The sequence below is a fragment of the Canis aureus genome, chromosome 17 (assembly GCF_053574225.1).
Source record: "Canis aureus isolate CA01 chromosome 17, VMU_Caureus_v.1.0, whole genome shotgun sequence".
NCBI lineage: Eukaryota > Metazoa > Chordata > Mammalia > Carnivora > Canidae > Canis > Canis aureus.
The window spans coordinates 54,464,356-54,479,337 of NC_135627.1; the positions used below are offsets into that span (position 1 = coordinate 54,464,356).

The window sequence follows — 14,982 nt, forward strand, 5'->3', positions numbered from 1 at the left end:
GAGGATGAGGGAAGAGTTAGGAGATGAGGCTAGATAGTCTAGGAAACAGTATGTAAATATAACACAATAACAATCTCTTCCCTGGCAGCTTTCCCACTTTGAAATATTTAAAAAATTTTTACTGCCCCTACTGTTTCATAAAAAAAAAAAAAAGAATTCCCACCATTGTCTATAAAAACAGGGATAAATATTTTAATCCAGCATTGTAACTCAAAAGACCTCTATTTTGCTCAAGGTAATATTTAACATAAAACAGACTCAGAGAGTGCAGTGTGCACCTTCTGATCAGGTGTACCATCTACTGCTAGGGTTCTTGACAAATGCCCTACAAAAATCATGAAAACACAAATTTTGACAAAAATATCTGCCAGGGATATGAACAGCATATTCCTATCCTGGGTTTGTGATCCCATTACCCCTCGTCAAATAGAATGGAGCACTTGCCCATCTCCAAGTGCTTTTCTAAACTCCCAGGTATCTAGGACTTTTTCTCTTGCAGGAGAAATTTCTTCAGCATTTATCACCTGAGCAACAATGAAGACAAAAGGGGCCTCTCTTTCCATCACAACCAGTTGCACAGGAAGCACTCTCTCTCCTACTTTTTTCTTTTTTCTTTATTTATGATAGTCACAGAGAGAGAGAGAGAGAGAGAGAGAGAGAGAGAGAGGCAGAGACACAGGCAGAGGGAGAAGCAGGCTCCATGCACCGGGAGCCCGACGTAGGACTCTGTCCCGGGTCTCCAGGATCGCGCCCTGGGCCAAAGGCAGGCGCCAAACCGCTGCGCCACCCAGGGATCCCCTCTCCCCTACTCTTGAGGGCTGGACACATCTTCCCTTTACCTTAGCATCTGCCTTCCACGTAGTAGATGTTCAATACTTCTAAATGTATGCTACACCTGTACTCTTCGAGGTTAGCCGAGGGTGCTAATTTATCACAATTCTAAGAGTCACTGCCTTCTAGCTTTCTACGAGGGGTCCATAGTTTTAAATGGGCACGTAAGACCTGGTCAGTACAAGGAAAGGAGCTGTAAGGAGTGTTGGTCCGGCCAGCAAGGAAGGTTCAACCAAGTGTTTCTGGGAACAACAACGACAAAAACCGCACTTAAAAAAAAACAAACCCCAAGAACTACAAACGAACTCCACCCCGAGGCCGATTACTGGAACCCTGGATGGGGCGAGTCGCCAAGCGCTAACACGAGCCGGTTCTCAGGGATGGATGGGCTCCGGTGGTTAAACCAAGGGGCCGGCCCGCACTGCTGGCGCTCGACGGCTGGGCAGCGCGCTTGCGGGGAGGACTCCCATCCGCAAACGGTCGTCTGCGATTTGGTCTCCGCGTCGCTCCCACCGCCCCGCTCCCCTCACCAGCCCGCCAACCTGTCAGCCGCCGGCGCCTCCGGGTCACCGGCCCGCCCTCAGGCCGCCGGGCTCTCCCCTCGCCGGCCCCGCCCACCTCCTCGCCGGCCCGCCCCTCGCCCCGCCCCCTCGCGGGCCCGCCCGCCGCCCGCCGCCCGCCGCCCGCCGCCCGCCCTGCTCCCCTCGGGGTCGAGCCCGCCTTCCCGCCGCCCGGTTCTCCTTACCCACGCGCCGGCCTGTCAGAAGCCCCGCTCCCTCACGGGCCCGCCCTCCCGCCGTCCCGCTCCCGCCCGGCCCCCCCCACCCCCTCAGGGGCCCCCCGCCAGCCTGTCAGCCGCCCCGCCGCCCGCCCGGCTACTCTCGAGGGTCTGCCCGCCCTCCCGCAGCCCGGTCCCCTCAGGGGTCCGCCCGCCAGCCCGTCGGAAGCCCCGCTGGCCTGTCAGCCCGCCGCCCCCTTCCCCGCCCCCTTCCCCGCCCCCTTCCCCTCCCTCACCGGCCCGCCTTCCAGCCGCCCGGCGCCCTCACCTGCCCGCCAGCACGTCAGAAGCCCCGCGGGCGTGTGGGCCGCCCCGCCCCCTCGCGGCCCCGCCCCCTCGCGGCCCCGCCCCCCGCGGCCCCGCCCCCTCGCGGCCCCGCCCCGCCCCCTCCCGGGCTCGCCGCCCGCCGGCCCGCTCCGCCCGCCCCCCGGCCCCCGCTAGCTGACGGGGCTCGCTCGGGCTACGAGCCTCTGTTCCTGTTTCTCTTCCCTCCCTCGGGCGGCGGAGGGCGGCCTCGCCGGGCCCCGAACTCGCCCGCGCCTCCCTGCGGGGCGCCGGCCGGCCCGGCCTTCCGAAGCCGCGGGCCCGCAGCCGTCGAGCTCCCGCCGGGCGGGGCGCCCGTGGCCGGTCGGCGGTGAGGCGGGCGGGGCGGGCGGGGCGGGCGTCGCGGGGTCGGGCTCAGGGCTCCGAGCGCGGCGCTCGTCGCTTCCGGGTTCCCTCGGGGCCCGAGGCGGGGGTCCTCGGCGAGGCGGGCGCGGGCCGGCGGGCGGGGGGCGGGCGGAAACCGCCTGGGCGGCGTGTCCGCGGGTCAGCGGGTCGCGGCCGGGCGGGGCGGGGGCGCCCCCTGTGGCGGGAGCCGCGGGGGCCGCGCGTCCGGGCCGGCGCCGACCCGGAGCGCCCTGTGACTGCGGGGTCGTCTCAGCCTTTACCCGCTTAAAAGCGCGCATTCTCGGTGCAGCTCCATGGAACCTATTTCTTAGGAAGAGGTGGGACCCAACATGCCAGTCACGTCGGGATTAATGATGTCTTGTAACATAAGTTGACACCCTGTAATTAGAAAGAGGACTTTGTCTAAGTCCAGTAATTCCCTACTTAGAATTTGCTGTGTAAAAAAAGGGAAAAAAAAAAAAAAAAAAGAATTTCCACACAGAAACTGGAACTGTTGTTCTGCTGGAAAGATGCACAAAATCACTTTCCTGAGAAGTGAATTAAGAGATGGTTCAGGTCTCATGGTTCTCTTAAGGCAAATAATGGACTATTTTGTTATGGTTTTATTTTTTTGTTTTTTAATGTTTTTAAAGATTTATTTATTCATGAGAGACAGAGAGAGAGAGGGAGGCAGAGGGAGAAGCAGGCTCCATGCAGGGAGCCCGACGTGGGACTCGATCCGGGGAACTCCAGGATCACACCCTGGGCCAAAGGCAGGTGCTAAACCACTGAGCCACCCAGGGATTCCCCAGCCACCCAGGTTATGTTTTTTTAGATCAGTGAAACTTTTTCTTTTAAACGTAGGTACAAATTTCTGTTGTAACTATAAGAAGATTGATACGACCTTGCGTTCTTCGGCTAATTTTTCTTTACAGGTGATTTCCTGGGAGGCGCAGAAATCATTTTTGAAGAGCTTTGCACCTTCGTGGAAGGATGGCAGAGGCAGTGTTGGTTGATTTCTTTGGTTTGCAGTTTAACTCTCAGAAAAATAGTCATCAAGCCTTGCTGAAGACACTGGACGCTGTCCGATTCCACCATGCTGCCAAGGCTAAGTTTCTTTGCATAATGTGTTACAATAACATCAGCTGTGAAAGGGATGGTGCGCATAATAACTGTGAATTAGAAGGAAGCAATGGATTATCAACTCTCTTGAGAGAATTTGAGACTGTTAGCAATCCTAGTATGGCTGCCTCTTTGTATACTATTAAGCAAAAAATTGATGAAAAAAATTTGAGCAGCATTAAGGTAATTGTATCCATGCACCGGAAGACGTTACTGAAGGCTTTTATTGATCAACTCTTCACCAGTGTTTACAATTTTGAGTTTGAAGACTTACAGGTGACTTCGAGGGGAGGTCTTTTGAAACAATCCACTGAAGTAAGCATGATCACAGCTCAAGAAGTAGAAGCAATCCAGAATGAAATACAAACGTATTTGAGAACTCTGCCAGCACTGAAAGGAGAGTTAACCATTATCACATCTCCGTTGATCTCAGGTATGTTGAACACCATGCTGTTTTTACTATATACATGAAGAAACAGTCTTTCTTTAGAGGTTGTTCACCTTTTTTCCCACCTTTCTCTTGTAGACTATAGGATTTTTTTTTTAAGATTTTATTTATTTATTCATGAGAGACACAGAAAGAGAGGCAGAGACACCACAGCCAGAGGGAGGAGAAACAGGCTCCAGGTGGAAGGAGCCTGATGTGGGACTTGATTCCCACCCCCACAATCCCCCCTTCGCCCCCCCAGAATCTGAGATCATGCCCTGAGCCAAAGGTAGACGCTCAACCGCTAAGTGCCCTCCACCCCACCCCACCCCCGCATCCCAACTATAAGATTTTTGAGCTCACTAATATGAGAGGTCAGGGATATCAAGGGATGGTCCCTTCAAAGCCCCCCTAGATAAATAAATTTTCTTTATGCAAATTCAGCTTTACGACAACCCCCCCGGCCTTCCTTTAAAAAGAGATTTATGACACTAAGCATCTCTTATTTAAAAATTCTGATACTTTAACTCATTGGCACCTTCACAGAAGAATGAAATTTTATTTATTTTATTTATTTATTATTTTTTTAAGATTTTATTTATTCATGAGAGATACAGAGAGGGAGAGAGAAGCAGAGACACAGGCAGAGGGAGAAGCAGGCTCCATGCAGGGAGCCCGACGTGGAACTCAATCCCGGGACTCCAGGATCATGCCCTGGGCCAAAGGCAGGCGCCAAACCGCTGAGCCACCCAGGGATCCCCAAGAATGAAATTTTAAATAGTCAGTGTTACTCTTTGGTTAAACAATATTTACCGTGGGCTATATGCTGTTAGGAACAAAGACAAGTGGGACAGAGGATACTCTTTGAAGAGCAATAATCCCATGGGGAAGGTAAAGCAAACACAAAGTCATATGTAACAAGAACACATGGAGGTACAGGGAGCTGTAGAAATCAGAGGGTTTGTAACATTTTATAGTCTTTTGCATGGTTTATTTTTAATCTTTACTACTTCTATTCAGCAGATATTTTTTTACATGGATTTACTACAAGAACAGGTGGAATATCTTACATCCCAACTCTTAGTTCATTCAATCTCTTCAGTAGTTCCAAACGGAGAGATCCCAAGGTGGTGGTTCAAGAAAATCTGCGTAGGTTGGGTAATGCTGCTGGATTTAACGTGGAGAAATTTTACCGAATAAAGGTAAAATTTTGTTTCACGTTTTAGAAGATCTAAAGTATATTCTTGACTGTGCTAATGACTACATGGACTTGAAACAAGCTGTTTAACTTTTGCATCTGGTGTTTTATCCCAAATTTTTAGGATAATGCTTATGGTTGTTTTTCCTAGATCTGTACAATAATGGTCTAAAAATCAATCCTATGACAGACATCTTTTACCTGAATCTCCTTGTGTCTAAAAGTACAGTTAATTCTCAGAGTATAGTAGCACTACCCTTTTTGATTTAGAAGGAAGATTCCAGAATGGTGAGAGAAAAAGGCCATTATTTTCTAAATCAACATTAGGAAGAACTAGGATCATTACTGATGCCTTGTTTCGTAGAGAGTCCTAGCTTTATTTGGGTCAGGAAAAATAAAAAATATCTTTAATTTGGTAATTAACTTCTTTCCATAAATAGTACTATATGGAAAGTGCTACAGGTGAAGATTTCTTCATCTCTAGTAGGAGATATTCATGATGGACTGTATTAAATTTTTAAGTGTTAAAGTTTGCTTTCCTTGGAGTAAAATATGCAGAGATTACAATATCAGAAGTTAAATGACAAGTAAATTTGATGTTTTACCATATATAGAAGTAATATTTTTAATGCTTGCTAGTAATATTATACTGGATATATAATTTTGTACAAAAGAACATCTTCAGAAAAAGCTTATGGTATGAGAAATTCTACTTTCAAAATATTTTTCTCAAACATCTTTGGTATTAGACTGATCATGCCAATGACGTCTGGATTATGGGAAGGAAGGAACCTGAATCTTACGATGGAATCACCACAAATCAGAGAGGAGTCACAATAGCAGCTCTTGGTGCTGACTGTATGCCAATTGTTTTTGCTGATCCTGTCAAAAAAGCATGTGGGGTTGCCCATTCTGGTAAGTATATTTAATTACGCATTTAGGATTTTACCAGTTTTATAGTACAAGAAAAATTATAGTTTATTTCTGGTGGGCATGACAGGTAATTACTTTACATGGTATTAAGTATAAAAATAGGAGTAGAGCCAGCATATTTTTATTATAGGAGCAGATACAAGCAGTACCTGAGTTATATGAATCAAAGTAGAATTCCCAAAGGAAGCAGTACCCAGGATGATTCCTGAGGAGTTTGTTGTAGGACTTGACTAGGTGCCAGTGTTTCTCAGCATTTTGTGTAACATTTTGGACAAGATAATCTTATATTGCAGTTTGCTTGGCTTTCAAAATTTCTAATACCAGTAGCTCCTCCAGTTATAATAACCAAAAACAAAACAAAAACAAAAAACCCTTGATGCTTTTCAAAACACTCCAAAGAGTGTGTTACTGCCTCTGATTGAAAACCTTTGAAGTCTAAGCAATGGGGAATAGGAAGATAAGACATGCTGGAGAAAGGTATTCATGAAGATGAAGGGGCAGCATCCTGAGTAAAGGTATGGAGGTAAGAAAAAGCAAGCGAAGCAACACAGCATTTAGTTTAATATGTTATGGTCTAGTGCCTTTATTCTCCAAAGATAGGGATTTTTAGATGCTGTGTTAAGACAGATCAATTGGAATTCATCAAAATTTAAAAACTGTACATCAAAGAACACAGTCAACAGAGCTAAAAGGCAACCCATAGAGAGGGAGAAAATTCTTGCAGTTCATATATCGGATAAAGGGTTAATGTTTAGATTATATAAAAGACTCCTACAACTCAACAACAACAAAAAAGCAATAACCCAAATAAAAATGGATGAAGAGCTTGAATAGACATTTCTCCAAACATGATAAGCAAATGGCCAACAACCTTGTGAAAAGATGCTTAATGTCACTAATTAGGGAAATGCACATCAAAACTACAATGAGATATAACCTCACACGTATTAGGATAGCTCATATTAAAAAAAAAAAAAAGAAAATAACAAATGTTGGTGAGGATGTGGAGAAATTGGAACCCTGATGCACAATTGGTGGAAATGTAAAATGGTGCAGCTGCTATAGAAAATAGTATGGTGGTTCTTCAAAAATTTTAACATAGAATTACCATATGATCCAGCAGTTCTACTTTTGGGTATATATCCAAAAAAATTAAAAGCAGGATTGCGACAAGATACTTGCACACCTGTGCTTATAGCAGGTTTATTCATAATAGCAGAGAGGTGGAAGCAAACCAGGTGTCCATAGATGAATGAATATATAAGCAAAATGTGATATAAATATTATTTAGCATTAGGAAGGAAGGAAATCTTGACACCTATTTAAATAAGGACCTTGAGGACATTACGCTAAATGTAATAAGTCAGTCACAAGAAACTGTAAGATTCCACTTACAAAAAAATATCTCACGTAGTTAAATTTATAGAAACAAAGTAGAATGGTGGGTGCCAGGGGCCTGAGGGGGTAGTGGTAAGGGGGAGTTGTTACTTAATGGGTATAGAGTTTCAGTTTTACAAGATGAAAAAGTTCTAGAGCTTGGTTGCACAAAATGTGAATATATTTAACACTACTGAAGATAGTTAGAATGGCAAATTTTATGTTATTTATTCCCCCACCCCATTTTTAAAAATGTGAAAATAAAGTGAAGGAGAGAGAGAACACTACAAAGGTATAATCTCAGTGGAAACTGGAAGAGTAGAATATTTTTAAAGAAAGTGGAAGGACCTCCCATTAAATGTCTTTCCCATATCAGGTGCTTTGCATAGTGTACCTCATTTAAAAACGAGTATTTTGGGACTCCTGGGTGGCTCAGTGGTTGAGCATCTGCCTTTGGCTCAGGTCATGATCCCAGGGTCCTGGGATTGAGTCCCAGATCAGGCTCCCTGCAGAGAGCCTGCTTCTCTCTCTCTGCCTGTGTCTCTGCCTCTCTCTCTGTGTGTTTCTCATGAATAAGTAAATAAAATCTTTAAAAAAAAAGGAGTATTTTATTTAATTGATTATATAGCTTAATTAATTGATTCGGTGATTTATTTGCTATTCCTGGGGTTTGAAAAATATATAAGTTGCTCATTTTTTAAGTTAGAAAATAAATTACTGTGAAATGTTATGTTTTAACTTCCCTTACCTCTTTTTCTTTCTATTTACCAGGTTGGAAGGGTACTTTGTTAGGTGTTGCAATGGCTACAGTGAATGCTATGGTCACAGAATATGGCTGTAGTCTGGAAGACATCATTGTTGTACTGGGACCTTCAGTAGGACCTTGCTGTTTTACTTTGCCAAGGGAATCAGCAAAGGAATTTCATAATCTTGATCCTGAATGTGTACGGTTATTTGATTCACCAGATCCCTATGTTGACATTCGTAAAGCCACCAGGTATGTTTGATTTTATTCCAGAACTGAAAGTTTGGATATTGCTTATTGTTTCTAAAATGAAAATTATTGTAGACAATAATTAGTAACTCCAAGAAAAATTGAAGTGGTACATAAATAAGTAGCTGATGTACACATATATACAAAAACTTATTTTGATTAGGAAACCTATTTTCATTGAATTTTAAATAACAGAAATTTTCCTGTTATCTCTTATTGACTTAAAAGTGAAGGAAGATAATATTTGGCATTTGGTTTTGAGAGATCTACTTAAACTTCATATGGAAAAGTTGCCATGTGCTTCGTAGCCCTTCCTCAGCTAAAATCTAAATATAATAAACTATCCGGAAGATAGTATTTTTTTTCTGTAATTAATTAGAGGAATATATTCTTTTAGCAAAAATGTTAGACAATATAAGTATGTAGTCACTTTCAACTTTCAGTGCTCCCTTGCAATTTTGAATTATGAAGTTTTGCTATTAATAGCTGTTACTTGTCATTTCTACAAAAGAAAATTGCCTGATTTGAATTGTATTTCGATTCCAGTCAACAAAACCTTGCCCAGATTCTGCCTCACTTAGCACATAAGTAGAAAGGATTGAAATTGATTATTAAATGTGACTTGTGGAATTAGTATCATTAATTTATAGTCATACTTCATGTTTGTAAAGTGTTTATGGAGAAGCAACTTATCTGTGAAAAATCTGTTAATAGGACAACAGATGGGAGGGCCAAATGATAAAAAGCATGCTCTATCTGAATCAAATGAATCTTATCTGCAAATACTCTGGTAACTTTAGAATTTTCTTCTAAATAAGTGCTTGAGTTTGATTATAAAATTCTAGACCCAGGTCATGTGTGCCAGACAATATGGAAGGTTTTACAGTTCATAAATGAACTTAGGTGATTAAAGTGATAAAATCTACGATTTCCTGACTTGTTCATGTTTTATATCTGAAAACCAGTTTGCATTGTTTCAAGCAGATCTCTCCCAGAATTCTTTTATGCCAATATCCATATATTTTTTTTAACTGCTTTGGCTATTGGTAAAATAAACTCTTAGTGTCTTTTGAAAAATCTTTATCCTAAGGATTCTTCTAGAACGAGGAGGAATTCTACCACAGAATATTCAGGACCTGAACCAAGATCTTAACCTCTGTACATCTTGCCATCCTGACAAGTTTTTCTCCCATGTCCGAGATGGCCTTAATTTTGGTACACAGATTGGCTTCATATCAATTAGAGAATGAGGTCAGTAGGCTCTTTCTCTCCTTTTAGCTCTCCCCTTTTCCCTGTTTCCAACTTTCCCTCCCCTTATTTTTAAAAATAATTAATTATATTTAACTTTACCCCTTTATTCTTATAGGAAGAATTAAGTTTCTACTTTTCAGTGGAGTAATAGAGATAGAAAAGTTAATTTTTAAAAATATTTTTTTATTTATTATGAGAGACACACAGAGAGAGAGACACAGGCAGAGGGAGAAGCAGGCTCCATGCAGAGAGCCCGATGTGGGACTCGATCCTGAGACCCCAGGATCACACCCTGGGCCAGAAGGCAGACACCCAACCACTGAGCCACCCAGGTGTCCCTAGAAAACTTAATTTTTATGACCATGCTCTAATATAAAGAATAGCCACTCCTTTTCCTAACTAATGAAGAATAATCAGGCCAGTATATATGTATAAAAATAAAATTATGTTTTCTTTAAAAAATCTTGTATGTATACCATTTATCTCCTATGTACTTGACATCAGTATATTTCCATCATAACATCTTTATACCTTTCTTTTTTTATTCTTTCGATTTTTGAGAAGAAATCTTTGTATAAAGATTCTAAATCTAGGATAATAAAAAGTCCTTACATATCCAAACTGGCTTGGTTTTCAACTAAATTTCTAACTGATTATCCATAACAGGGGTTGGCCAATTTTCTTTAAAGGGTAGATAGTAAATATTTTAGGCTTTGTGGTACCTACAGTCTCTATCTCAACTACTTAGCTTTGCCATTGTAGAGCAAAAGCAGACAGTAACAACACAAACAAATGAGTATGACTGTGTTTCAATAAAACTTTATTTACAAAAACAGGTAAGGCTCCAGGGAAGTTTGGCCCACACGCTGTAATTTACTGATACCTAATCTATAGTCACAGAGTAAGATTGAGTATAATTTCATTAAATTAGTATTTCATATGATTTTTCTTAGACTTATGCAAAGACATCCAATGAACAGTGATTTAGTGCTGACCCTTTAGCATACATCTAGTTTTCCTTAAGTTTACTCTTAACTGAATTAATATTATTTTTAATCTTCACAATGTCTTTGACTCAATATATAAAAGACTTTAGTAGACTTAATGATCCTTACCTTGATATTGTAATAGTATTAGTAAGGGTCTTACATTTGTTTTCTATGTATTTTTACAGATACTTGACTGGATTTTTATACAACTGTTTCCTGCCTCCTTCTAAACTGACAAGAAAGAAATTAGCTATATGATTTACTTAAAACTGAAAGGATTGCAATGGATAATTCATCTTTAGGTATATTTTCACTATTATCCAAAGCCAAATGACTTTTATTTGATTCTAGCAAAACCTAAATGAGGATTATTCTTAAAGTTTGTTCTGTTTACTACATAAATCAGGAATAGGTCTGTTCAGTACCTACTGGGTACCCACTATGTGTCAGGCACTGTGTGAAACATAAGTGAATCAAAATGCAAAAGACCTTTTCCCCTTGAGTCTAATGCAGTGGAGGAGATAAATACTTATAATGCTTTAATTTTGATAGAAGTGGAAGAGTACAGAAGAATGAAGGGTTAATTGTATTTGGAAGGCAGGGTAGGGAAAGTGCTGTAGAGAAAGTGATAGATCACTGAGCCCAAAAGATATACAGGCTTTTGACAAATGAAGAACAACCGTAACAGGTAGAGGGAACAACACCATGAACTAGAGCATGAAATTTAAAGTGTGTAACATGTTCTAGAGAGAGAAGGGTGTAGGCAGAAGTTACTAGAAAAACAAGTTGGAAAGAGATTAGTCTCAAATGCCATGTCAAAGAGTTTAGAGTTGATTTTCCAGGCAAAGGGTAGGCATAAAACGTAGGGGAGTGTTTTTATTTCCTTAGCGTCATATGTAACAGGATGGATTTGAATTGTGAGAGACCAAAGCAGAGACTTCTTTAAGAGGCAAAATACTTTAAAAAAGAAAAAATGAGGCCTAAATGAAGAAAGTCGAAATTAAGATGGAAGAGAGTGGATGGAGAGATATTTCAGACTTGTAATCAGTTAGATCCTCTTAATAGATAATGAAGATGACGGGTGAAGAAGAGTGGAGAAGTCACTGATGACCCGAAGATTTCTGCTTGCTTGGCTACTAAGAACAGCAACAAGGGGAAGAAAGATGTTTGGGAAAAGGGAGAAGGATAATGAGTTTGACATGCAGACTAAAGTATATATCAAGAAGGAAGTATTTGGTCAATGACTAGAAATACAGACCTGGCATCTTGGTGGGAACTGGGAGAAAGAGATTTAGAAGTTGGCTATATGGAGATGAGCCCTGATTCCATTGTAACAAGCTGAGTCATCTAGACAAACCTACAGGGTGAGAAAGAGGTTCAAGGGTGAAACCTTGTATGATACCTACGTTTGAAAAATGAGCTGAATCAGTAAACACACACACATACATACAACAGGGTGAATCATTAGAAATAAGGGAAAAAACAGAATATACTTAATTTGAAGAAATGAGCCAATATGGATATGAGAGATACTCAGAATTTCCAGAGATACAAGGTACAAGAAATTTTCTGAGATAAAATAAAATGAATACTGAGAAGAAACCAGTGAATTAACCATATCAAAACTGTTCTATAGGCAATGGTGGCAGAGTCTGATTTCAGTGCATTGAGGAGGAAGAGGATGCATAAGTGTCCATTCATCTTTGATAATACTTACTAGAGAAAATAAAGCACTGGGGGCTCTAAAAGGAGGGTTTTGTTTTGTTTTTCATTGGTACTTCTAAGTAAATTTGTAGGCTGAAGAGAGGAGTCAAGTTATTTTCACTTGGGAGAAAATGGTATATGTGACGTGTATTTTTAATGTAATTACATTGCATCTTAAAACATCTTATACATATATTTCTTACATGAACATGTAGTAGAATAGTGGAAAATTACATTTGATGGTTATTTACAAAGGACTTTTATATACATTACCTCATTTTACCTTTTAGCCACTCTGAAATACATAGGGTATGAAATACATAGGTCAGTCAAAAGAGTTGTTACTCTTTATTCAGATGAGAAAACAGTCTGATTGAGGTAGAGCTTAAAATCATACAATTTGTGGTAAGGTAAGATTTGAACCTGTATCTTGTGACCTAAAATCTCATTTCAGATTTTGTAGTCAATTAAAGCTATCTAAGTTAAATTTTATTTTCAAGTTTCTGTTAGTATCATCCACTCATACCTTCAGCCAAAATATTGTTGAAATACTAAGATAGGTTTAAAAAATACAGTTTGTAGCCTTTCAGATGTTTAATATCTAGTGAAAGGTGGCAAACAGCAATTTCAATACTGTGATTTGTGTTCTAAGGTTGCCACAACCTGATACTTTGTTTAGTTGAATTCTTTTATGCAACTTGTAGCTCAGTATAAAATTTAAATAAAATACCTAATTTCTTCCAGTTGAGGGAAGACATTAAACACAAAGCATAGGACAACAATTTCAAACTTGTACAAAAAATCTTTCTGTTTAGTGTTAATTATAAAGATTAAGGATAACTTCACACATTAACAAAGGCTGATCATTTTCCAGTTCTTCACTGTGCATTATTTTGTTTGAAATTTATAAATTTATGAGAATATTAGGTGACAGGGGCCCCTGGGTGGCTCAGTCAGTTAAGCCTCTGCCTTCAGCTCAGGTCATGATCCCAGGATCCTGGGTTGCAGCCCTGCATCTGGCTCCCTGTTGAGTAGGGGGTCTGCTTCTCCCTCTGCCCCTGCCTCTTCCCTCTCCCTCCTCCTGCTCTCAGTCTCTCACTCTCTCTCTTTCAAAAAAATAAAATCTTAAAAAAAAAGTATTAGGTGGCTGTATTTCACTTTATGAACCAAAACATTCTAAAACCAAATAAAAATTATATTTGATTATCTGTGATTTTGGATTATCTGCTCTGGAATATTTAATGAAAAATCTCCTTGCTGTTTTACTGAGTGAAAAATATTGATTCAGGACACCTGGGTGGCTCAGTCGGTTAAGCGTCTGCCTTTGGCTCAGATCATGATCCCAAGGTTCTGGGATTGAGTCGCCTGTCAGGCTCCCTGCTCAGTGAGGAGTCTGCTTCTCTCTCTGCCCTTCCCCCCTGCTCGTGATCTCTCTCTCTCAAATAAATGTTAAATAAATTAAAAAAAAAAAAAAAAGGGATCCCTGGGTGGCGCAGCGGTTTGGCGCCTGCCTTTGGCCCAGGGCGCGATCCTGGAGACCCGGGATCGAATCCCACGTCGGGCTCCCGGTGCATGGAGCCTGCTTCTCCCTCTGCCTATGTCTCTGCCTCTCTCTCTCTCTCTCTCTGTGCGACTATCATAAATAAATTAAAAAAAATGTTAAAAAAAAATAAGAAAATATTGATTCAGTAACTCAGTAACAGAATGACTAGGTTATTAAGTAATCATATGTTATCATCTCTGTAAGATCTCTCTCTCCCAGTCTTTATTATATGTAGGTTTCTGGGACTTTGGGGGTACAACCACAATGATGATTTTTATTTTTAGTAAGTTTTGTTTCAATCTAAGCACTGCTACTAACTGCATATAGGAAATAATGGTTGTCATTTTATTAAGAAGAGGAATTAAGTGTGTAAGTCAGGTGAGAGTTCATGACATTCTTTTGGAGGTACTGAGTATCAAACTAAACTTTAATTGTAATTTTAAATTGTCAATAATAGCATAGTGACTACATATGGTATACTCTGGTGCTTTATAAAACAAATAAAAAAGTGATCTTTCCAGTAGGAGTCAGTATGTCTACAAATAGCTTTGTTCTGTTTCTTGATGTAAAGTTGAACCAATTTATTCTCTATATTTACTTGTACTGAAGGAAAAAAAAAAAAGAAAAAAAGAGGCATTTAAAGTTAATGAATGTATTACTCTTACTTTATATTCAATATAATGTTCAAGTATATAAAAGCATTTAGGAACCCTCACCCACCTAAAACTATCTTACTTCTACAGAATCTCTAGTAACTCTTTTTCTATAAGTAGATTTTTTGGGGAGAAATTCACAGAAGCTTATTCTATGACACATGACAAAAACAAACATTAGCCATGGATTCAGAAGCTAGAGGGTAAGATGTCAATTGCAAATAAAGCACATCGTTTTATATACCAAAGTGGATTTGATATGGTTTTCACTTGGTTGTCCTAAAGTTAGAATATATCCATCCTACTTTTTATGTAAACTCTTAAAGAATGCCACCAGTCTGCAGAAGTCCAGCACTTTCAAGGAAGTACTGCTCAGTTATCTATGTGTTTGTGTGTGTGTATGTGTGGATCTCAGTGTTCATGGTCAATGGCAAGCAAGAAATGTATATGTGTTATATATGATACATAGCTTCTTTGCCCCAAATGTAAATCACACAAAACACATTGGATGCTGTGGGATTATAGATTTTTTAA

At 40.8% G+C, this 14,982-nt stretch overlaps 2 protein-coding genes across 18 annotated transcripts in view; one reads left to right on the forward strand and one right to left on the reverse strand.

Moving 5' to 3' along the window:
- CCDC122 (coiled-coil domain containing 122) overlaps positions 1-1,948 on the reverse strand; it is a 36,793-nt gene extending 34,845 nt beyond the window's left edge. For 2 of the 7 annotated variants that reach the window (XM_077855582.1, XM_077855583.1), the window contains exon 1: positions 840-1,344. In XM_077855582.1, the coding sequence (XP_077711708.1) occupies positions 840-847 (8 nt within the window). In that variant the 5' untranslated portion in view covers positions 848-1,344. Of the gene's footprint in view, positions 1-839; positions 1,347-1,373; positions 1,459-1,877 lie in introns of those variants that run through there. The other 5 variants (XM_077855579.1, XM_077855578.1, XM_077855575.1 and 2 more) reach the window with 5 other exon arrangements.
- Positions 1,949-2,066: 118 nt separating this feature from the next.
- The window catches only part of LACC1 (laccase domain containing 1), a 181,856-nt gene continuing 168,940 nt past the window's right edge, over positions 2,067-14,982 (forward strand). For 2 of the 11 annotated variants that reach the window (XR_013355947.1, XR_013355948.1), the window contains exons 1-7: positions 2,922-3,077; positions 3,193-3,812; positions 4,827-5,008; positions 5,754-5,919; positions 8,086-8,311; positions 9,399-9,559; positions 10,734-10,850. Coding sequence is in view for 8 of the 11 variants with exons in the window: in XM_077855569.1 (XP_077711695.1) it covers positions 3,251-3,812; positions 4,827-5,008; positions 5,754-5,919; positions 8,086-8,311; positions 9,399-9,558 (1,296 nt within the window). In the remaining 3 variants the exon portion in view is untranslated. Of the gene's footprint in view, positions 2,244-2,475; positions 2,596-2,649; positions 3,078-3,192; positions 3,813-4,826; positions 5,009-5,753; positions 5,920-8,085; positions 8,312-9,398; positions 9,560-10,733; positions 13,466-14,982 lie in introns of those variants that run through there. The other 9 variants (XM_077855569.1, XM_077855570.1, XM_077855566.1 and 6 more) reach the window with 9 other exon arrangements.